This window comes from Mauremys mutica, chromosome 12, assembly GCF_020497125.1.
Source record: "Mauremys mutica isolate MM-2020 ecotype Southern chromosome 12, ASM2049712v1, whole genome shotgun sequence".
NCBI classification, from domain to species: domain Eukaryota; kingdom Metazoa; phylum Chordata; order Testudines; family Geoemydidae; genus Mauremys; species Mauremys mutica.
Window position 1 is genome coordinate 80,786,311 of NC_059083.1, and position 23,985 is coordinate 80,810,295.

At 45.0% G+C, this 23,985-nt stretch overlaps 1 protein-coding gene across 7 annotated transcripts in view; it reads right to left on the bottom strand.

Moving 5' to 3' along the window:
• The window catches only part of RPTOR (regulatory associated protein of MTOR complex 1), a 284,447-nt gene that overhangs the window by 39,733 nt on the left and 220,729 nt on the right, over window positions 1-23,985 (bottom strand). For all 7 annotated transcript variants that reach the window (XM_044983138.1, XM_044983137.1, XM_044983135.1 and 4 more), the window contains 3 exons: window positions 16,188-16,291; window positions 14,844-15,027; window positions 12,717-12,827 (listed from right to left, as the gene is read on the bottom strand). In XM_044983138.1, the coding sequence (XP_044839073.1) occupies window positions 12,717-12,827; window positions 14,844-15,027; window positions 16,188-16,291 (399 nt within the window). The remainder of the gene's footprint in view (window positions 1-12,716; window positions 12,828-14,843; window positions 15,028-16,187; window positions 16,292-23,985) is intronic.

The window sequence follows — 23,985 nt, forward strand, 5'->3', positions numbered from 1 at the left end:
CTCTGGGCAATTAAAAAGCTGCAGCGGGGGCTCTGATGGGAGTTACACCCAGCGTATGGCAATGAAAAGGGTAATTGCTGCTCAGGAAGGGGTATTTCTTGGGAGGGGGAGCAGGAGGAGGGGTAAGCCCTCCCAGACCCCCATTTTTTTTCCTAATGAAAAAGAACTTAAATAGCCTGACATTACTATGCACACTGTGTTCAAAACATCCCACACATTGGAAAGGACTCATAACAATGATTATTGGGCTGGATTGCCTTTTATTTAAAAAAAAAAACACCCAGGTTTCATTTTGCAGCAATCTAGGGTTTATTAGAAAGGAAATGACAAATGACCAAGAATGCAAAGCAATAAACAAACCCAGGATAAAATGCATCAAAGCATATTCAAGAGCAGAGATATTACACTTTAATGAAAATCCAGTTTCTGCGGGAATAAATTGGAGTAAGATCTAAAGGCCGTCTCAAGCAGGAAGGGGCAGGAGCGTGCACAGAATTCTAACTCCGTCCATTGGCACCCTGCAGCTCTCTCAGACTCGGAGTAGGAACTGTGTGTCTGTGGGGAAGCTACTGTCCCCTCCCCTGACAAGATACGGTGTGTGCAGGGCTCAAAGATGGGGCAGCAGATTAAGGGAGCATCTGGTCTTTGCAGCTCTGAAGAAAATGGACTCAGTACTTCCAAGGACAATATGTAGAAAGGTAATGGAGAACCAGCCCAAAATGAGCTCTCTGGCAGTGAAAAGGTGGGTGAAGTCATATCTTTTATGGGACCAACTTCTGTTGGTGAAAGAAAAGTGTTCCAGCCACACTGAGCTCTTCCTCAGGCCTGTGTAGCTCAGAAGCTTGTCTCACTCTCACCAATAGGAGTGGGTCCAATAACACAGTGGTTTTCAACCAGCGGTACGTGTACTGCTGGGGGTACGCACAGGTCTTCCAGGGGGTACAGCAACTCATCTAGAGATTTGCCTAGTTTTACAATAGGCTACATAAAAAGCACTAGCAAAGTCAGTACAAGCTAAAGTTTCATACAATGACTTGTTTATACTGCTCTACATACTATACACTGAAATGCAAGTACAATGATATAGTAAAAATGAGAAAGGAAGCCATTTTTCAGTAATAGTGTGATTTTTGTAAGCAAGTAGTTTTTAAGTGAGGTGAAACCTGGGGGTACACAAGACAAATCAGCCTCCTGAAGGGGGGACAGTCGTCTGGAAGGTTGAGAGCCACTGCAATAAAAGCTATTACCTCACCCACCTTGTCTCTCTAACATCCCGTGGCTGACACGGCTACACCACCACTGCATATCTCACAGTGCCAGACACACTGTGTGCCTGCTGATGACACTGCCAGGCTCAGGGGGAAATGTGTGAATTGGGGGTGGAGGGAGAGCAATAGAGTTAAAGTTGCTGCATGCAGCCAGTACAAGGGGACAGAGAATGTGGCCAAAACAAGGTTCCTTCCCACATCCCCATGAGGGACCCGCTGAGTAATCTCGCTGAGCCGCTGCAGGACTTTGGCTAACAAAAATAATAAAGTACTCGGATGAGCTCTTAGCATGCGCACGTAACTGGGGAACTCCTGGATTACAATGCAAATGTGAGTGAGCAAGTGTCTGAGCGAGACTTCCGCCTCCCGCCCCCCGGGGCCCGCGTGGTGCTGAGCACAGACTGGGAAGGAAAGGCGGAAGGGATATATTCCAGAGAACACTCGCCGATCAGGTGATTGTCTAATCATTCATTCCTTTCTCCCCTTTTCCCAGCCAGTTTCCATTTAAGCTTTAGAAAATCTTCTAGTAAACAAAAGCCCAGTGTTGGCTTTTGCTCAGCTCTCCTGTAAGCAGAGCTCCCAGAGGAACGTGGGTGTCTGGAATAGTGTTACGTGATTAGGATCATGACACTCCACAGATTTCTAACACCTCTTGGCCGCCACTCAGAAAGAAACCAATTACAATTCTGAATCCTCCCACAGACAAGTGCCATTCAAAAGCCAATGAAGTTGTTTTCTTTTAACTCTTTGCCTCTCTCTCAATGAGTGAATCGGTAGTTGGGGGTCAGGAAAAGAGGCTGACACTCCTCTACTAGAGCAAATACTACGACTGGATGATCCATCCTGGTTCGTGTTCCTGCCACAATTTTATAAAGGGTTAATCTCTCTGCTGGGGCTTTGCACGACTGCCAAGATACAGTGCAGTGAAAGTGCTGAAGTTACGGCTAGGATTATCAAGAAGGATTTGTTTATGTAATTCTCACCTTCCAGAATCCTTTCCAGCCTCTACCCTCACACTATGTCAGTATCAAACAGAATGAATACTGGCTTCTGCTCTCTTTGACAAGGGGCTTCCATACAGCTGGCAAAGCCAAGGCTGCGCTGCATGATACATATCCAGGTTTGCACGAGGTTGGCAGATCAGCCTTTTGCCACAAGAACTTTCAGAGCTTTGAGCTGGGTCAAGTTCTCTGCAGAGATCCGAATTTCCAAAGCTGTCTGCTGTTTAACTCCCCACCAAGCAATTGCAATGCAGTGTTCTCTTCCTAAATTTTATTTGATAATCAATAAATCAAGTCCAGTTTGATGGTTTGAAACTGAGCCAGTGATTTATAATGGAAATTAATCCCTGCATTTTCAGAGCAAGGGCTATGAAGCAAAGCTAAACTCATAATTTAAATGCAATCAAGATGTGCTCGCAGTCATTTTCTATTTATTCATTACAGAAATGACTGTTTTTCTTCCCCCTGTTTATGTTAGGAAGCAGCATCCCTGCATGAAGTACTAGAATGGAACAGCAATGTCCTTCTCTTCTACCTGCACTTGGCTCATTTTTCACTTCACTTCTTTAGCAGACTGAAGCTCCCAAAAGGCATCAGTAGCCAATCAGGGCTCTGTGTTCCTTAAAGCTCCAGGAGTGGCACTTCTAGAAGGAGAATGTTTTACAGAATTCCAGCCAAGAACAGTAGTATCAGAATATCAAAGTTGCTTGGTTAAGCATGAAGAAATGTCAAAAAAAGTTGCATGTGGAACCTTCTCTCTACTCTTTGTGCACAGTTACATACTATTTCTCAGTTAACACAATGCAACATAACATTTCCCTTCAAACTAAGGGCTTGTCTACATGTGCAATGTTACAGCGGCACAGCTGCAGCTAGACTGCTGTAGCTTCAGTGTAGACACTGCCTGCAGCAACGGGAGGGGTTCTCCCATCAGCATCGGTAATTCACCTCCCCAAGAGGTGGGGGCTAGGTTGAAGGAAGAATTCTTCTATTGATCTTGCGGTGTCTACACGGAGACTTACGTCGCTTACCTACATCACTCAGAGTGTGGATTTTTCACACCCCCAGTGATGTAGCTGGGTTGACCTAACTTTTTAGTATAGGTCAGGCTTTGGATACCCACATGTAACTTCTCATAGTACTATGCACAACGCTGCCTACCCCAGTCAGACAGAGTCCATGAGTCGTATCACAAGTGCACAGCAAGATTATTTCATATACACTACACATTAAGTACAATTGCAGTCTAGCCCACAGCCAAAGGGCAGCCCAGGAGGCAGATTGTGATTAAGGGAATCAATCTCCCTCTTGGTGTCTCTGCTGCTCCTGGGACAGAATAAGCTGTGACAGGTGGATGCTCAGCACAGCGTACACTCATTTCCAGGTCCCTTGGGGAGGCAGGATCAAGGCTCTGCTCATACCCTGCACATTTGTGGGAGGGGAATGCAGTGGTAGTACATGGCATTGGCACAAAAGAGTAAGGGGGCTTTCTGTCCCCTCTTCTGCTTTGTGCCAAAGTGCAGGATGCGCCAAGGCCCTTTATTAATATATATACATGACTTGGAAAGAAGGGAACTTATTAACAAAACATCAAGGAGAAAAGATATACCGGAGCAGTATACAATGAAAATACAGGAAACAGGAATGGAAGCAAATTACACAAATGTCTATCTGAAGACAGTACATGGCAGGGCAGTGTACTGTAGATTCGCACCACGGCTTGCCATGCGATAAGTCAGTGACACTAAGCACTCCTTATTCACACCCTACACACTATTATTATAATCTTTGTACAAAATACACCTCGTGAGGTATCATTTGAAAAAAAACAACTCACTGACCATGAATATTCTTGCGTGATATACACACCCAGTAGGTAGGTAGAGTTATGGATATATGCTGGAATTATGATTTAAGTGTGTTTAAACCAGGCATGTCAGGAGGAGTTGGTAGACAAGTCTTCCAGCACTGGAATGTGTATTTGATTCTGTGACCAGCCTGATCTTCAGGCAAAGACAATGAAGGCCCATTTTTATATCTATTAAGTATACGAAGCTATAGAGCTAAGAAGTGGGGGAAGAAAGGGCATGGAGCTTCCTTCACCACCAGACTCCATGTCACCTTCCTTATAGCGTGAATAAACTTTACTTGCAGGGGTAACCCTGTGAAGAATCCATTTCAAAGGTTTACAGATCTATAAAGACGGGCGGCTGGACCTCCAGCGATAAGCAATTGAATCAACTGATTGTATCTGATGCTACTGTCTTATCAAAATATATAGGGTGCAGTTTTTCTGGGAGATAATGACACACTGGTGACTAATATCACTGTGACATATATCCATTAACAATATATGAGGAAATACGGAATCTTAACAACTTTATGCTTTAAAGTCTGTGACTAAACAAGGAGAAACAGGTCCCCCTACCTGACAAGAGAGAGGGCAGCTATTTACCAGCCTCCTGTGTAAATGAAGCATGGTGGAATCAAAACAATGGAAGCCCCATTTACATACAGGGGGATGGGAGGCCCACAGGAAGGGAAGAGCAGCATGAGGTACCATCAAGCCTCCTGAAACAAAGTCACCGAACTCTGGAAAATATAAGGAAAGACAGAAGCCATCCGTGGCTTCCCATCACTAGACAGACAGACAAGAAGCCAAAGTCTCTGGAAACTGCATATAGGAGAGAAACCATCCTGAACAAAACCTGTTCCTTGCTAGATTAAGTTTTAGATGCATGTTTTCACTTTTATTTGCTTATAACTCTTTTTAACTTTACTCCTTATACTTGGCATCACCTAATCTGTGTCTTATTGTTAACACGTTTGTTTTATTTTTGCAATAAATCAAGTCGGTGCTATGTTTAAAAGGTCAGAGTGTATTTACCCCAGTTAATAAGCTGCGGGTACTTTTGTGTCTTTAGAGGAACAAATAAACCATACTATTTCTCTGAACTGTCCAGGAGAGGGCTGGACACTTCAGGGCACACACTTCTGGGAAATTTGGGCCTGGGAGTGTGTTGGGGTCCCCTTGCTTGTTGTAACCAAGGCTGGTGAAAGCCAGAGACAGAGCTGCTGAAGCAGGGTTGTCTAGCAGCACACAGATATGATGAGGGTGTGGCCTGAATGCTTGTAGGCTGGTTGTAAGTGTCTCAGACTAGGTGTTACAGCAGCAAAGCACTGAAAGGCACCCAGGGTTGCAGGGCAAGTGGTGACAACTCCTCACTGGTCTGGTTTACACCCTGAATCCCATAGCAAAGTCTCCAGGTTGACAACCCCTGGAGCTGTGGGAAAAAACTGTATTTTATATTGTATCATTTGAGAAATTTGTTAATATGCACACAGGGGAAGAGTTAAGGTTGTGCATTCAACCTTAACATTAACATATTCTGACTTCTGAGTGCTTAACCAAGCAACCTAAAAGCTCTCAAAGAGAGATTTTCCAGTCTCTTTTTTATTATTTTTTTTATGAAAGCATACAATGCTCTCAAACTATGTGGCGCCACACCACCGGAATATCCTGTCCTGTGTGCCTTATGAGATGTACACAATGGAGCGCCTCTCCTGTGCATCTGAGGAAGTGTGCAGTTTTTACCCTAGAAGATTCACAGTGAACAAACCTCCTGTGAAGCTCTGCATTGCTCGTTCACTGCATACCTTACAAGATGACTAAGGAGACAGCCAAAAGCTCCTCCTGCAGAGTCTTTCCCTCATCCACCACTCATGCTTGGCAACTATTTCACAGAATAGGTAAGTTAGCTATGTACGCACACCCACTGCTGCCTCCTGTAGCTATGGGCACTACAAGGTTTGTGCTACTGCTAAAGTTTACTGGGTACTTGAAGAGTGCAACCTTCAAATGGTCAGAACTCCGTCAAATCAAAACCTGAACACTCAAAGGCATTTCTCCTCAGTGAGCAGGTCACAGTCCAAAACTCCCCTTTCTACTGCCAGCCATTTTGGCCCTTGAGCTGTTCGAGCCCCTTGCAAAAATATTTTTCAGAAATAATGAGGAACTGATTCTTTCCTCCCCTACCTGCCTCCTTGTATTAAGAGAAAAGAACTGATTTTGCGCAATGCCCTTCCCCCACACCCTATCATCTCTAGTCAGATACTAAGCCCAGAAAACTTCATTCTGAATGATGAAAATGAATCCCTGAAAACAGGGGGTTAGAATGGAAACCATTATAGAACTCTCACTATCACAAATACTACCCTCTTTCTATCATGTCGGAAAAAGGATGGAACCATGTGACTGATGAAATAACCATAGTACAAATTCTGTTTATGAACACAGTTCTTTTGCGGTTCTCAGAACATCCCAATTTTTAGGGAAAAACACCCAACAAATTATTTGGGCCTAATGGATGCAGAAAGAGGCTCTGTGTATTCACATGATTGACTCTCAGCCCATTTCCCCTTATATTAAATTAGTATTCCTGGAGCTTCAAATTTTTCTTTTTCTAAAAAAAAAACAAAAAACAAACAATTTTGTTTCATGCATGTGAAGTACTCAAGCTCAAATAATCGCTCCCCATACACAAGCCAATGTTGCTTTTTGACTGGCTGTCTACAGTGATTTATTATATTAATAAGACACCACTCTTGTGAGCAACTATCCTAGAAAGTAGACAAATGTTTTTAATAAGCATTGAGACACAAAACAGTACCCATTTTTAAATGGCACTATTAGCCCCAATTCTCTCTCTCTCTTTCCCTTTATAAACTTACTTACCATTTTCTGCACTTAGAAATGAGACCCTGAAACTCATCTTGACCACAGCCAATTTTTGTATAAAGCCCAAAAGCTTGAAGTTTAATCTGGCAACTAAACCCCATAGGTCAGAAATATTTCCCAATATATTACTGGCTTTGCTGCTGCTGTTGTCAAGAGAAAATTACTTACACTAGCAGTAGAGCTGATGAAGCACTGAACCAATGATTTTATTTCCTCTTAGTGATTCACATAAAAAAAAATTAAGATACTTGGAAACCTGCCTACAGTGTAACTAGTTTCATAAAACACAGACACACAGCCAATTAGCTCACACTGTTACCCTATATTGATATTTAAAAAACAAAACAAACCATGTGCTTCAAGAATGAGCAGTAATGGATGCCTCATTGTTATTGCTTAGGATGGGAGGAATTTCCTACATGTGAAATACAATTTTTCCATCTACTCGAAAAACGTAAATAACCAGTAGATGTTTATATAAGTATGCACCCAGCAGTATTCCTCCGATTCCTTTCCTGTTAGAGCACCATCATATTATTGGTTTGTGTGACAGACACACACTGTCATTCAATGGCAAAAACCCAAAGTAATTAAGAGGCATGGTTGCTTGGTGGTATGCTGTTCCCCTGCAGAACACTGAGTTGAGCAAAACAAACTTCTGAAAAGTAAGAAATGCACAGGTAAGATCTTCCATGCAACGTTAATTCTGCTCTTCTTCGGCAATCCCCCAATACGCCTCTTAATACACACGCCCTTTTCTCTTCTACCCCACACTGCTGAAATGTACAAGCTCTGCACCTCCTTTTACAACCCGTTCACTCTCACTCACAGGATTTTATTTAACACAATTAAAAGACAAAAAGGACAAAACAACCGCAAAGGTTGCTCATGACATCTTCCCTCTACCCTCTTTGAGCAATGGATTAATACATACATACTCACAGTGGTCCTTGGCAACATAAGTTTCAGGAGCTTCCAGATCCTGGTGTACGTACACGTGTGTACACACACACAGAGCTAGCTCCCCAGAAAGAATACCACACATTACAATTTAAGAAACATTTCACAACCTTTTACAAATCCCTCACACTTACCCGTAGGATACCATCTCAACTACACTTTCACTTAATCAGCTTTAACACGTTAGAATGCTCTCATATTCCACCTCACTGCTGATAATATCCTTGGTAATAAAAGCCCTGTGCCCTGCTACTGACACAACCTACACAGAAATGACGCATACTACATCTTGAAGGTACACATGCACCTCTTCCCTTTGCTCTCACACGCAAGGATGCAAAACATAGCCCCCCTCATATCACAATCACAGCTCTGTTACACACCCCAAAATAATCCACAGAGCTCACACACACAGTTCTACCAAGCAGAGCTAACTATTGCCTCTGCCATTCAGTGCAGCTACATCTGACACTGACCATGCTCGCATTACCTGGAGTGCATGCAGGTAATAAATGCTTAAATTGCTCTCCTATCCCAGCTTACTACTGACAATTCCCTTTCTACTAAACCCTGGTGCTCTGCTCTTTATATAATATACACAATTCTGCACACTGCATTGTGAAGGTACACATGTTGCTCCCTTCCATTGCTCACACACATTGGAAGGTGCAAAATATAGATCCTCTCATATCACAGTCACAGCTCTGTCACATATCTCAAAGTAACCCACATGTCCTCCTATCACAACTAACCCTTTACCATGCAGGCCCACCTTCTGCCTCCACCAGTTAGTGTGGGACACCTAACACCCTGACTGCATTAGAGTGTCTACAAATAATTCCCAGGGGCTTCACCCAGCTCCAGGGAAGAGAGGGAATGAGGAATTGCCAAACTCCCCCCCACACCTTGTTCTTTAATTGTATTAGATGGAATCCTGTGGGTGAGAGTGAATGGGCTGTAAAAGGAAGTGCAGAGCTCGTACATTTCAGCCATGGTGGGACTGGCAAAGCAAAGGTATATGTGTTAACGGGCACCCAGGGGCACTGCGGAAAGAGAGCAGAGTTAAGATGCAACCTTACCTGTGCATTTCCTAGTTTGAGTTTTGCTCAAACTTGCCTGCAAGGGGACTACGTACCAGCAAGGGGACTATGTACCAGCAAGCAACCGTAACTCTGTATTAACAGATATGTTTGCTATTGAATTTCCCATTTTTTTTGAACAGGAAAGATGTGCTGTTGGGAGGAGTTGGTAATCATTTAGACAGCTATACATATCATGTCCTGGAATTTGCATACTGAGCCAGCCAGCCAGCCTGCACTACTCCCCCACACTCCCATTACCTGGCTCCCACCTGTCCTGCTTTGGCCTCCCTCCCCACCCATGCTCTTGGCCCACTCACTGCATTCCCCCATCCATCCTGGCTCCCTCCTCACTACTGTATCCAGGAGCCCTCGACCACAAGCAGGGAACGCAGCTCCCTGAAATCTTCACTCCCTGGCATACAAACATTTCTACTGCCATTACTTCTTCCCTCTTACAAACCGACTCACATCCGGTGCCTGGAGCAAAGGACAATTACGTTACAGTGGAATGGTGTTCCTGGTTATGTTCCACAATGGCTGGAGGCTGGAGTTTGTGTCAGGCTGGCGAGAGAAATCACAGACAAGGTTTCTGCTCCAAAATACTGACAGCTTAATGCTTGAAAGATCCTCTGAGACCTAACCAATAGATAGGGTCCTACCAAATTCACAGTCCATTTTGGTCAATTTCATGGTCATAGGATTTTAAAAATCGTAAATTTCATGATTTCAGCTATTTCAATCTGAAATTTCATGGTGTTGTAATTGTAGGAGTCCGGACCTAAAGAGGAGTTGTGGGGGAGGGGGTCCGCAAGGTTATTGTAGGGAGGAGTTGCGGTACTGCTACCTTTACTTCCGCACTGCTGCTTGCAGTGGTGCTGCCTCTGAGCTGGGCTAGGCAGCTGGAGAGCGGTGGCTGATGGCCGGGAGCCCAGCTCTGAAGGCAGAGCTGCCGCCAGCAGCAGGGCAGAATTAAGGATGGCCTGGTATGGTATTGCCACCTTTACTTCTGCACTGCTGCCTGCAGAGCTGGGCCCTCAGTCAGCAACCACCACTCTCCGGCCACCCAGCTCTGAAGGCAGCAGCACAGAAGTAAGGGTGGCAATACTGTGACCCCCTCTAATATAACCTTGTGACCCCCCCTGCAACTCTTTTGGGTCAGGACCCCCAATCTGAGAAACACTGGTCTCCCCTGTGAGTATATATAGGGTACAGTATAGGGTAAAAGCACACAAAAGACCAGATTTCACGGTCCGTGACATCTTTCTGGGCTGTGAATTCTGTAGGGCCCTACCAATAGATGTTGAGGTGTCAGAGCTCGTAATGTTTCTATGCCATACCGCACACATTTTCTGGCCAGCCATGAACACACTCATTTCCCAATTAATGTTCTTTGGACACATATTAATAGCTTTCATATTGTCGCTGTGGCAATTATTCAGATGCTCGGCCAAATCAGAGAAAACTATCACAGCCCCTGGACACAAGTCTCTGATACTGTCCAAATCTGCTCTCATACATTGTCTGAGGTGTACAGCAGGGATAAAGGGCAGATCATTTCCACACAAGTGAATCACCACAGTGTCTGGTAAATCACAACCTCTTAGAAGTCAGCACTTAGATGCCACAGATTGGGCAAAACATGATGCCAACACAGGCTACCTCTTCATGCCTGAATCAGTCTGTAGCCAGCACTTCCCATGTCCTTCCTCTCCCACAAACGTCTGCAACCTTGTGTTCCAGGAATTCCCCAGAATCCACGCGCTGGCAGTCCTGGCAGCACACATTTCTTTCCCCTCAGAAGTCAAAATACCTGTGCTGTCAGTTCCAAACCCCCGCATGACGTGTCTTTGGAAACACCATGTTAATCTGCCCTGAGATCAGCATTAGCCATCTCCCCTCCACACTCCAGGGCTAAGAAAATACTGATTTTCCCAAGCAAACAATTTGAGGCTTGCCAACCACCCATTCTAATTTATCGCCCCGTCTGCAGCCACAACTCCTCTCCCTGTGCCCACACCCTCACCTACCCACACACAAAGTCCTCTGTCTGTCTCCTGCCCATGCATCTCAAAGGAGATTCATCATCACAACAAATTCCACTGCCACCCTCTTTCCTTGCTGTAATTGTAATTTCTTTTAAGTAACCAAGGCTGCGGGAGTTTTTCCTGGGAACTATTTCAGATCCTCAGTTGCTGTCAACCCCCCTTTTCTGAGATAAAGGAGATTTTACAAGATGCCTGTGAGTAGGTCACAGCTCTCAAGCTGCACTCAAGTAAGCAGGGTCAAATCTAACTTGGAGTGGAGGACATGCTCTGCTGACACTGGGATTAAATCTTCATTTAAGGCAGCATTCTCAACGATTTCCTCCGCTTGTTTTAGCATCAGCACAGCCAGAATGCAAAGGTGGGAAGAAAGCCGCGTCTTTGCCCTTGCTGTTGGAATACAGGGGCTTCATTACACAGCAAAAGGAGAGTGACGTTTATTGTAACAAACAAGTTGTTTTCATTGTTCTTGTTCTCTGGGTTGGCAGGGAAGAATGATTAATCTCCAGCATTTTCCCAGGAAAGTTAACCTGAATACACCCCTGTGCTGCCTGGCTCAGAGTAAGATCATTTGTTGTCACAAGCACACACAAAACAAAACTTGCTTTTAAAGAGGGACTTCCATCCTGCATGTTTGTGAGGATCAGTTAACATTTGCAAGGTACACCTAGTGCTAGGGAAGTGTTAACTCCAGTGTAATGACATCACTCCTTTGCTTACGACATGTATCTGTTATGGAAATGATCGCAATGTGACAATTCAGCATTATAACTTTGCTACAGAATTAAGCAAGAAGTGGGGAGGGAGAAACCCCCCTTTTGAACACAAATATCTCAGGTAACTAGTAAGGAAAGTTATGGGGAAAACACACAAAATACTTAATATGACATGGACTCTGCTGCTTTGAAACAAGCCCTCATAATCTAGGAGACATCTGTTGTCAAGCTCCTTTGGCTGAAAGCCTCATGACCAGGGGCTGGGCCCCCCCTCCCCTGCTTTAGAATCTGTCCTCACTGTTGGGGCATCAGCGCTGCAGAATTTAGTCCATCGCCAAGTTACTTTGTTTAGTGGGAGACTGAATTTTTGTTTGTTACTCTGAGTTGTGTATGTAACTTGTGCTTCTCGTGGTGGATGTAACTGGAGCACCTAACTGCCACTGTGCGATGCATAACAATTCAGTCACAGCATCAGCATGTTAGTTATTGATGGATAATACAATGCTTTGGAAGCTGCAGCCATGCTTAATCTTCACAGTAAGGCAACGCTGCTCAGCTGACTGGACCAGTGGCACCAACAAGCAGACCCTCCCCACATACCGGCACTCCTACTCACATGGGCTTGGCATAGCGTTTACTTCATACTGTGGGGCCCTTTCTCTGGTAACATTCCACTAAGTCCTCCCGCCCTCTGATCGCCTCTCTGTTCTTCTGCCCACATTTTACAGGCAAGGTGGTTATGTGGATCAACAAAGTAGCAGGGAGGGTGGTGTGAGAGCAACACTCTCATTCCACAGGATGAACAGAAAAGGAATGAGGAGGGAAGAGAGAGCACATTGCACCCACATTTCCAGGGGTCAGCATCCCAGGGCTGTGATTCAAGAAACACGAATGGAAGGAGAATATTACCTTCATGACTGGTTGAGCAAAATATTTTGCGCTCCAGTCACAAAATCCTGTCTGCATTGTGGCCGAAATGAAGATTTTGTGTCCAACAGCATCATCTGCATCATCAGTGGTCTGCCCAAGAAGAGAACACAGAGGTAAACATTTTTTGTTAATGATGCTGTCCACCGCCATTCAAAGTGCTGGCTCTCTTCCCAGAGCCCACACACAACTAATATCATAGGCCGACTTCAACCGCGAAGAAAAATTGAGCAGATAGATGCTGAAAGGCGCTGCCGAGATACGAGATTGTGCACACCACGCTTTGGAAGAACACGTCTGTTAGCTCCTCAGGGAGAGCACTCAGACTCTACACAGGACATAGCATGGGCTCCAGTAATATTTAGGGCCTCTGGGCACAGCTATTTTGTAAGTATGAAGTAATAGCACTGGCTCCTTTCCATGGCCTGTCTGGAGTCTAGCATAGGGCACAATTGGGGTTAGTGAAAATGATTCAAGAAAAAACTATTGGCCCAAACCTCAGAACAGGGGCCAGCATACATACAGGCATAAAAAGGGTGGAAAGGCATATAGGAGAAGGAGGGAAAGGCCCCTCTCAAACCTCATCCAGCTCATTAAAGATGTGTCTGTCTTTGGGACTGGATGGCCGAGGTGGCTTCGTAATGGGATACACTGAGTTTCAGCTCTAAGCTGCTGACTTGAATCTGGTCCCTCCTGCCTGGTAGTGTGCCAAAGGCATTACCACCTGACTGCTGTGCAGTGGCTTATGGGAAGTGAATTGTTGGGGGCCACTCCAATTCCTAGCAGCCAGCTGTCCAGTTGGCAGTCTTGGCAGAGAGGCCAAGGACTGAACAAGCCATGGAGGCTGAATTCCCCTCTCCTTCCTGAGGTGGTTGGTCCTGCTAGGGCAGGGAAGCTGTAATGCTGCTGACTGGGTTGCATTGGGTGCAGAGAGGAATTCAGTCTCCAGGTCTGACCATGTGGCACTTTCGAACAGCGCTATCTGCACAAACCAGTGAGTGGGGCTCTCGTCCTTCCCCCTGGTTTTCTCACATGTGGTACAGTTTGGCAGCCTCTGCGAAAGAGCCTCCAAGGGCTAGAGATCCAAGTTCAGAGTGAAATGAATTGGCTTCGTGAAATGACGTGTGAAAACATGCCTAGCATCTGCCTGGCTCTAGCCAGTGCTGGCAGTATGTAAATCCCTCCCTGACCCCAGCTCTTACCCATTGGGCTTCCTTCTGCAGTCAGACACTAAAACACTCCTGCATCCTCTCCCAGGGGTGGCAGCTCTGGTCAAATGGACCTAGCATGGGATGGGGGCAGGAGCTCCACTGTGTTCCCATGGGCTGCATTCCCTGCTCCTGCCACTGATGCAGAACAAGTCACCACCTGTGTGTGTCGGGTTCCCCGTTAGTGAAGTAGGGATAATTACACCTGCTCGCCTTGAAAAGTGCTAAATAAGGATCAAGTATTGTTTGAGCATCAACCCAATAAACCCTTTTGGCACTGAACAATGAAAACACTAGATGCTTCTGACCTGTGTGCTTCTCCACTGCAGCCAGTATGGACTGTTGTTCTTTCTATCTGGATGGACTTGATGTAGAACACATGCATATTCTGACAGTAGCAGAGGGATTATGAAGATCTGAGTGCACCATGACCTACAACTGTGTGACAAGGGCTGCTCCTGTGGGGCCCACCAACACTAAAGGTGCTTGTTGAAAGGATCTGACATTCTCTCCTGCAGTAAAGGAGAGCGACTGACTCCTGGCCTCTGAGAATTTCTCTGAAACTTTGTTCATTAAGATGAGGTAGCAGCCTCAATTTATGTAAAGTAACAATGTTTACAGGACAATAAATAACCTTTTCCAATTAAACATTTCTCTGAAGCGGCAGCAGCAACTAGTAATGTCACAACAAGAGCCACAAAGCGACATTTATCCTGGAGACGAGGAAAAATAATCAATTTCATTTTTTACTTTATTGATGTTGGCAGGATTAGAGGAAACTAAACTGGCAGCTGCAAAAAGCAAAGAAGGATATTTAGAAAGTAGGAGAGCAAAGAACAGGACGTGTGACAAAAAGTACACAAGGTAGAGGGGTCATGGCTAGTAGAAAGATCCATTTTACCTGATCTGGCCCTTTGTCAAACATTTTCCTCGTCCTGGGGAACTGGTGGGAGTGGGGGGTGTACTGGACCCCAAGACTGCCTACATTTGAAGGTCTTACAGATGGGAGGTCCCGGCTGACTGGCGGTTTTGTCACGTCGTTTGTCAGGCTGGAGATGCTCGTGCTGGTAGTTGGAGGAGACCCTCTAGTATTGGGAAAGAACACAGGGATGAACACAGGACTCACCCTCACTTTCTGACCAAGCTGATGAACATCCACTGAAATTCAGGCTTCTCCGGGGTAGAATACAACCAAATAATGGCTTCCACCCTTGAGAAAGGACCAGTTTCCTACAAAGTGAGCAAGGTGGAAAATCTATCTATCGGGGGAAGACTAAGGCTAGAGTATAAACCTGGGTGCTGGAGAAGGGCATGCCCTCAAAATCACTAACTGTGCCACCTCTGCATCTTTCCTTGCAATTTTTTTTTAATTTTAAAAGGTACAGGTTTGTTCTTTTGTTTTTTAGGCTTTATACTTCACTGCCACCTCCCTCCAAAATAAAAATGAGTCTTGGCTGCTGTGCCAAACCTAAATTCAGGTCTAGAGATTTAAACAGCTATGCTCACTGGGGAACACTGAGGTTGCCATGGTCACAATGATTCATATGAACACAGGTGTGGCACCTTACCCAAGACATGTTAACAGCGATTCTAGCTCACCAAGGAGTTCAGGGATCATGTCAGCTCATGACAACGCTGCAGAGTATAAGGCAGAGATAACCTGATGTTTTCCCTGTTCCATGACCAGTAACAAACACATGGCTACAGAATCTTTACATGTTTGTGTCCCCTTTCCGCTGGGAAGTTTTCTGGCATGACGTTTGCAAGGGTGCGAAGTCCAAATGGCCAGTTGTTGTTTTCCACGGGGAGAGAGGCTGGAGTTGGGAATAACCACAACAGCAGCTCATTTTGAAAGCCCACTTGCCCATGTCATTCTTGCTCTGGATCACTTTAGATGCAGTCTCACCATTTCCAAGTGGAGAGCAGACAGATCAGCTCTATAGGGAAATGTAGGTCCCATCTACCTCAGATCAAACCAATGAGGGATGAGAGCACGAGGATTTGTCCTGCAGTCAGTGTGCCAGGCTGCTCCTTGTCCTGATGAGGGCGCCAGAGGGAAATCCCCAGCTTCTTACAGGGATTTCTCCTTCACCAACGTTTAGAGGAAGACCAGACAGAAAGAGTTCTGCGAGTGTCCCATCGGTCTCAGTTAACTGGGGTGGCTGAATGGCGTGTGGTGGGGAGCGAGTGCCCAAATCCACTCAGCTGCAACTGGCAAGGGAACAACGTTTAGCAGGCTACTTACCCTACTTGGTGGATGTGCATGCCCTTGTTGGTAGGGCTGGCTGGGGCAGACTGCGTGAGGGAGGAGCTGTCGAGGATGCGCTGGGGGCGGGCATTTACTGTTGCCTAGGAAACATCAAAATATTCCACAACTGAGAGGGTGCAAACATCAACTGCAGTTATCTATTCTCTAATAAAATCCCATGTCTCCGGTTAAATGTGGTTAAACTCTTAAGACAGTGGGGTTTGAAAACGTATATTAATGGCTCCTGAACAGTTCCCCTCCAATCACTATTAGATTATTAAATCACTTGGTCAGTCAGGAAACATGTATCCGAAAAGGTCCTTCTGCTATTTACTGGGAAAGGCTTTTAAGGGACATGGAATCCCTTCCCATAATTAAATTACCATCTCAGATCTGCACTAGCATTTGTAAAAAGCTGCCAATGGGCAAATAGCAAACTCGGGGGTTACCCTGCAGCAACGAGATTTTTCTCTCTCTCATCTCAGGAAAGCAGTGCTGGATTTCCTACCATACTCCAAATTTACCCTCCTTCAAGCAAAAGTTCCAATCCAGATTTCACACTCCTGTAAGAGCTTTCACTGTAAGTACAGCTGCTACCCAAAGAGTCCTCCTATCTTCTTTCCTCGCCCACTTCCAGGTCCTGCATAATAATATTGAACTTCTACACCCTGAGCAGTAAGGGGACCAAAAAAAAGGCCACCATGGCTAAACAGAGTAAAAGAACTGGTTACAAGCAAAAATATTGGAAGTCAAATCTTCTTCAAGAAAATAGAAAGAGGCATAAACTCTGGCAAGTCAAGGGTAAAAGTATAATTAGACAGTCTGAGAAAGAATTTGAGGAGCAACTAGCAAAAGACTCAAAAATTAACAGCAAAAATATTTAAAGTACATCAGAAGCAGGAAGGCTTCTAAACAATCAGTGGGGTCACTGGACAATCAAGATGCTAAAGGTGCACTCAAGGAAGACAACGCAATGGCGGAGAAGCTATATGAATTGTTTGCATCTGTCTTCATTGCAGAGGATGTGAGGGAGATTCCCACACCTGAGCCATTCATTTTAGGTGACAAATCTGAGGAACGGTCTTAGGTTGAGAAGTCAATAGAGGTGGTTTTGGAACAAACTGATAAATTAAACTATAAAAAGTCACCAGGACTCGATGGTATTCACCCAAGAGTTCGGAAGGAACTCGTATATGAAATTGCAGAACTATTAACTGGGGTATGTAACCTGTCATTTAAATCAGCTTCTGTAACAGATGATTTGAGGATAGTTAATGTGATGCCAATTCTTTAAAAAAGCTCCAGAGGCGATCCCGGCAATTACAGGCCAATAAGCTAACTTCAGTACCAGGCAAATTGGTTGAAACTACAGGAAAGAACAGAATTATCAGACACAGAGATGAACACAATTTGTTGTGGAAAGTCAACATGGCTTTTGTGCAGGGAAATCATGCCATACCAATCTATCGGAATTCTTTGACGGGGTCAAACATGTGGACAAGGGTGATCCAGTGGATACAGTGTACTTGGACTTTCAGAAAACCTTTGACAAGGTCTCTCACAAAAGGCTCTTAAGCAAACTAAGCAGTCATGGGATAAGAGGGAAGGTCCTCTCATGGATCAGTAACTGGTTAGAAGACAGGAAACGAAGGATAGGAATAAATAGTCAATTGTCAGAATGGAGAAAGATAAACAGCGTTGTTCCCCAGGGATCTGTATTGGGACCAATGCTGTTGAACAAATCTGTAAATGATTTGGTAAAAGGTGTAAACAGTGAGGGGCAAAGTTTGCAGAAGATACAAAATTACTCCAGATAGTTAAGTCCAAAGCTGACTGCAAAGAGTTACAAAGGGATCTCACTAAACTGGGTGACTGGGCAGCAAAAAAAGGCAGATGAAATTCAACGTTGATAAGTGCAAAGTAATGCACATTGGAAAACATAATCCCAGTTATGCATACAAAATGATGAGGTCTAAATTCGCTGTTAAAACTCAAGGAAGAGATCTTGGGGTCATTGTGGATAGCTCTCTGAAAATATCTGTTCAGTGTGGAGCGGCAATCAAAAAAGCAAACAGAACATTAGGAACCATTAGGAAAGAGAGAGACAGTAAGACCATAAAAATGCCACTTTATAAATCCCTGGCACCCTGAATACTGCATGCAGTTCTGGTTACCCATAAAAAAAAAAAAAAGATACATCAGAAATGGAAAAGGTACAGAGAAAGGCAACGAAAATGATTACGGGTATAGAACAATTTCCATATAAGGAGCTATTAAAAAGACTGACATTATTCAGCTTGGAAAAGGGAAGACTAAGGGGGGATATAATAGAGGTTTATAAAATCAGGATTGCTGTGGCAAAAGTGAATAAAAAAGTGTTATTTACCCCTTCACATAACACAAGAACCAGGAGTCATCCTGGATAGGTCCACCAGTGGCTATAAGCCTGGATGGGCAGGGATGGTGTCCCTGGCCTCTGTTTGTCAGAAGCTGGGAATGGGCAACAGGGGATGGATCACTTGATGATCACCTGTTCTGTTCATTCCCTCTGGGGCACCTGGCATTAGCCACTTTTTGAAGAGAGGATACTGGGCTAGAAGGACCTTTGGTCTGACCATTCTTATGTCCACCCAAAGAAATTAATAGGCAGCAGACTAAAAACAAATATAAGGAAGTACTTCTTTACACAACGCCCAGTCAACCTGTGAAACTTGTTGCCAGAGGATGTGGTGAAGGCCAAAACTACAACTGGATTAAAAAAATTAGATAAATTCATGGAGGACAGGTCCATCAATGGCTATTGTCCAAGATGGTCAGGGAGGCAACCCTGTACTCTGAGTATCCCCTAAGCCTCTGACAGCCACATGCTAGGACTTTCCGACAAGGGGGATCACTTGACGATTGTCCTGTTCTGTTTAATGCCTTTGAAGCATGTGGCATTGGCCACCCTCGGAAGACAGGATACTGGGCTAGATGGACCATTGGTCTGACCCAGTGTGGCCATTCTTATGTTCTCATGTACAAAATTTCACCAGAGGATCTCAAAGCACCTTACAAACATGTAGCCTTACAACACTGCTGTGAGAAAGGTAAGGGATATATACAGGTCACTTCATCCACCACTGAAATGCAGCCACCCCTGGAGCAAAAGGGGTCACTGGTTAACAGTGTTCAAAAAACAGTTTAGAACAGGACAGTTCAACTGAAAATGCAAGAGCAATGATTTTCCATCCAGCTAAGGAAGGCTGGCTGGCTGTAGCTTCGAGTGCCAGCCAGAGGAGGGACAGTGAGGAAATCAATAGCAGCTGTCTCACCTTCTCCAGCCTGAGCATGCTGCCAGCCCAGGACAACCACCCTCTCTTCTAAAAAAAGGAAAAATCTTCAGTTTGCTTAAAACCCCAAAACTCAGACCCCTCCTGCTCCTCCTTTTTAACATACCTGGCTCTTGCATGCTGGAAGTGCTTTTAAGGGACAGAAGCGCCACTGCGCCATCAAAAACCTGCTGGAACTAAGTGCAGCAGTTCATGCTATCCCCAAAAAGTCACATGGGCAAACTGACTTTTATCACCTCTTGAAATACCCGGAGATTCTGCATTGTACAGTGGGCAAAAGAATCAGGTCCTGGGTAACAGAACCTCCCAACTGCAGGGGTTTTTATCCAGTAGAAAGTATGCTAACCATGAGAAGATCAGGGCAGTCATAGAAATACAAGGCAGGTGAACAGAAAGAGCTGTGTGCATGGTTTGCTGGGATCCACGCAGTCAGTGAGCATAAAAGGCAGATCTCGCACCCAGTGGGAGCAGCACTATCTGCCTTTGCACTTTACACACACAATTCACTGTGGACCCAAAACTGAGGCACTCGTGCTTGAGAGCACATACTGCCTCTGTCCTGCCACTCTTCTTTGAGGGAGCCAGAGGATCTTTAGGCAGTCTCAGCTTTCTTCTTTCCTCCCTTCCCCTGAGATGACCTAGCAGAAAATTCACAATGTCAGTTGCTTTTAGGAGAATCAATCCCTCTGGAGTGTCACAGATTTGGCTCCAAAGGTACATGAGTGGTCACGATTCTGTTACAATACAGTACAGCCACATGCTATCCAAACACAAGAGCAGCTGCTGCCAATAAAGCAGGCACTATGTGCTCTTAGTAACAAGGCCTGGCACCTGAGCTAGCCTACCGATATGGTCTGAAACAGCTGCTTTCCTGTGCTACCCACCTTCTCCATTAGACACAGATGCTCTAACATCACTGCCCTCTCTGTAGTGCAAATAAAACCTTCTGGCACTTAAGCCATTATCTGGGGCAGGGAGAAGGTCACATGATGAGAGTGGAGGGAAGGTAGAAGATAACTAGTTAACTAACTATATATAGTCCATAATTAACTAACTTAGTGACAAAAGGTCCATGGCTTGAATTTTGCAGGCAGGTTTCCCTCATCACAAGTGACTCAGGTCAGCTTGGCTCTCAAGAGAGGCTGAAGTCAGACCAAGCTGTACATAGCAGGGATATGAAGTGAAATGAGTTACACAAAGGACCCTCCCTTTTCTTAAAAGGGAACAGAAATCCCTCTATGCTAAAGTAGTGACCAAGTCCTCCAATTTCAGGGCCATGGTTTAGTGATACAAAGAGACAGCTTGAAATAACCGACTTGAGGCAGCTGCTCTCCTACCCCTTCTTTTGGAGGTTTGTTCTTGTAGTATTCACATCACATCCTTTTTTTTTTGGGGTGGGGTGGGGGGAGATGGTAACTTTGAATAACAATGTCAGCTAAAGAGAGAGAGCTGCTTGTTTATGCACGGAAGTGGCTGACAAGGAGGGCATGTTACACAGGAGTAACTATCAAGGTGAGTGAGCCTCCGGCCTTCCACTGAAAATTGCTGGATGAAGCAACCTGGGAAGGAGCTTCATTAATTAATCATGATCAGAATCGTCAAGGGCCAGCATCACTCGCTGGGCTCTCATTCTTTCAATTCAACAGACACACCAGAAAACAAGTTTGGGGTTTTCTGAGTTGGAGTTTGGAAGGAAAGTTCTTTAATTCCAATTTATTTTTTAAATTCAATTGCTAGGCTAAAACCAACCCAACATGAGTACTAGCAATGCCTAATCAGCCCCAGAGACAACACTGTGTATTTCAATGCTTTTTAAAAATCAAATTTAGCAAAATTATTCTGATTTAAAATACTGTCGCGGCAGTATCCTAGTCTGAGACTTCGAGTGTGCCTTTAACATGCCCGTGACTCCCACATTCACTCAATGGACTATGCCTCCCTACGTCTCCAGAATACTGTACAGTATTCTGTTCTCTGCAGGTTCATATCCCATGCCCATCACAGTGCTATGTACGTGCCTTCCAACAGTGAAATGAGTGTCTAGCATCTGTCCTGTACAGTCTGGCTCAAGAGGAACAATGGACCTGTGGCAATCCAGTATCCAAAAGGAGCCCGTTTTTGCTCATCCAAAGCTCTGATCAGCACATTAAGGATTCTGACAAATAAGCCTAAACTCCCAGGACTACTGTGGATCCATGGAAGAGACGAGAGAAAGTGTGTGCCTGTGGTGGTGGTGGGGGTCGGGATTCTCCAGACAATCTTCTCTGAGCTGAACGTCAAGACATTTTCAAGGGCACAGTGAGTTCACCGGGTATTATCCAGCTCACCTCTAGCCACCGCCGGGTGTTTAAGAAAATACATTTAAAAATCCTAAATGGTACAAACTCAAGATTAAGCTAAAATGGAAATTCAATGGCAAGAACTCCATTTAAATAACTTCAGGGCCTCCAGGATCTGCCTCAACTCACAAGAGCGGGGACCTGTGAAGTTAAGGCTGTAAATCCTGGCAGGAGCCCTTGCGGTGGGATTTATGGGCATAATGAAATGAGTTAGGGCAAGATCTGACCAGGTATTTGCAGCCTTAGCTCTCCATTTAGATGGGTTTTTAATAAGACCCTATACGCTAAGTTCCTTTTTAGGAACCAGAGAAACCATTTTGCATTGAGAGAAGTGGGAGTGGGACCCACAGTATCATGAGGCACTAAGAACCAAACTCCCTCTACCCACATGGCTGCCTGAAGCACTGCCATCTGTGCCTGAACGAACTACATACACTGGCACTTCCTCAACCTTATGGCTAAGGGAGGGGAGAGAGAAACTTGGCAAAAGGTCAAGTATCTGCAGCTGAAAAATCCTTGCAAAGACAAATGCTTCAATTATTTAGGGTGTAAAACCATCTGAAACATCACTGCCTCTGAGACAGCACAAGGGCCATAGAGCAGTCGCCTGGGAAGTGGAGCATGAGATGTAAGAGGTCTGTGCGCTCAAGCTGCCGAAATCCTCAGTGGACAGCCATTCCATTCCACAAACCTGTGACTCCTCACCCTCCTTCGCCCTCTCCTGAGCAGCAGCTCTCCACTTCTCAATCAGCTGTGCACGCACTGATGCCCAGTGAAACTTGGGCTGCTCTCATGATCATGAGAAGGTTTTTCCAATTGCCTTTGGCCCTTACTGCAGCTTCCTATCCTCGGAAGATGCCTGGGCTTTGGGGTCCTAGGCATACTGCCAGACAGAAGATAGGGGACCAGTCAGCAAACCAGGATAGCAACCCCCAAAATACAGAATTGACTGTGGCCTCTAGAGAAACAGGAACTTGGACCTAAGCCCTGTGGCACTTGACAGAGTCTTAAAAAATTACCATGAAAATTTACCAGTCCTGGCACAAAATTCATTGCCCACCCTGACACCATAATGTTCAAAACTGCATGGCTCCTGCTGGCTAAGCAGCATTGTACTGTGCTAGTGAAGATGTTTAGAGGACACAACCACCTCTCTGGTAATGCTCATGGAGCTCTTTTTATAGCAAGGGAGTAAGAAAGTAAGAAAAATACGGAAGACAGGAAAAGGAGAACCTAGATCATCAGTATGCCCACGCCAATCCTATAATTTTAGCAGAACCAGAGCTTCATTTTGCAAAGAGTCTAATAATTACCATGATGCGGTCCAGAAAGGGGAGTCTGAAAGCTTTAATTTCGCCCCCTTATCACATCTCTGAATTTGAGATTTTCCAATCTGATGCACAGATTTATCTGGTACCTAAGTCACGAACGGAAGATCTCAGTTCATCACCTAACGGGTGAAGTTATTCAATATTCAAACAACCACAGCGCGCAGACTTGAAGTCTGCAGGCTGACCCATGTGTGTATTCAAAACAAGTAACAAAGGGTTTAAATTAAGAATTATCCTCTTAAGGGAAAAACGGATTTAAAGCAGCAGGTCTTTAACACTGAATGGTGGATGCTGCTGCTGACATCTCTTACAGCCATGCTAACCCAGGAGCTCAGTCAGAAATCAGTAAGAGACACCATATCTTGCTTTCAAATGGCTCATGGTCTTAATGTTGGAGCAACCGTGAAGGTGGAATCCCGATGTGGGGGGAGGAGTGTGTCTAAATGGCGTTCCAGCGCAATCCAGTGGGGGCTGCTGGTGATTAGAAGTACTGAAGTGGCCAGGTGCTTGGTTTCTGGTGGAAGGTGAGGGTTGCTATTACAGCTCCCTATGCTGGCAATTCAGGAGTACCAGTGACCACAGTCTCCAGGGATTTCTCGTCATCCTCGCAGGATGAAACGTGATGAGCATGGTGATTAAGGCCAGTATTGAAGAGGTGAGGAGTGGGAAGGGTGTCTGCATGCAGACTCACATGTACTAGTTCACCTGGGTTGGAGAGCCATTGTGGCTTCAGTCTGCAGGCCAGTCCCATTTGCATAATCTAGATCAGTTTGCATAGGGATAATTTACTGAA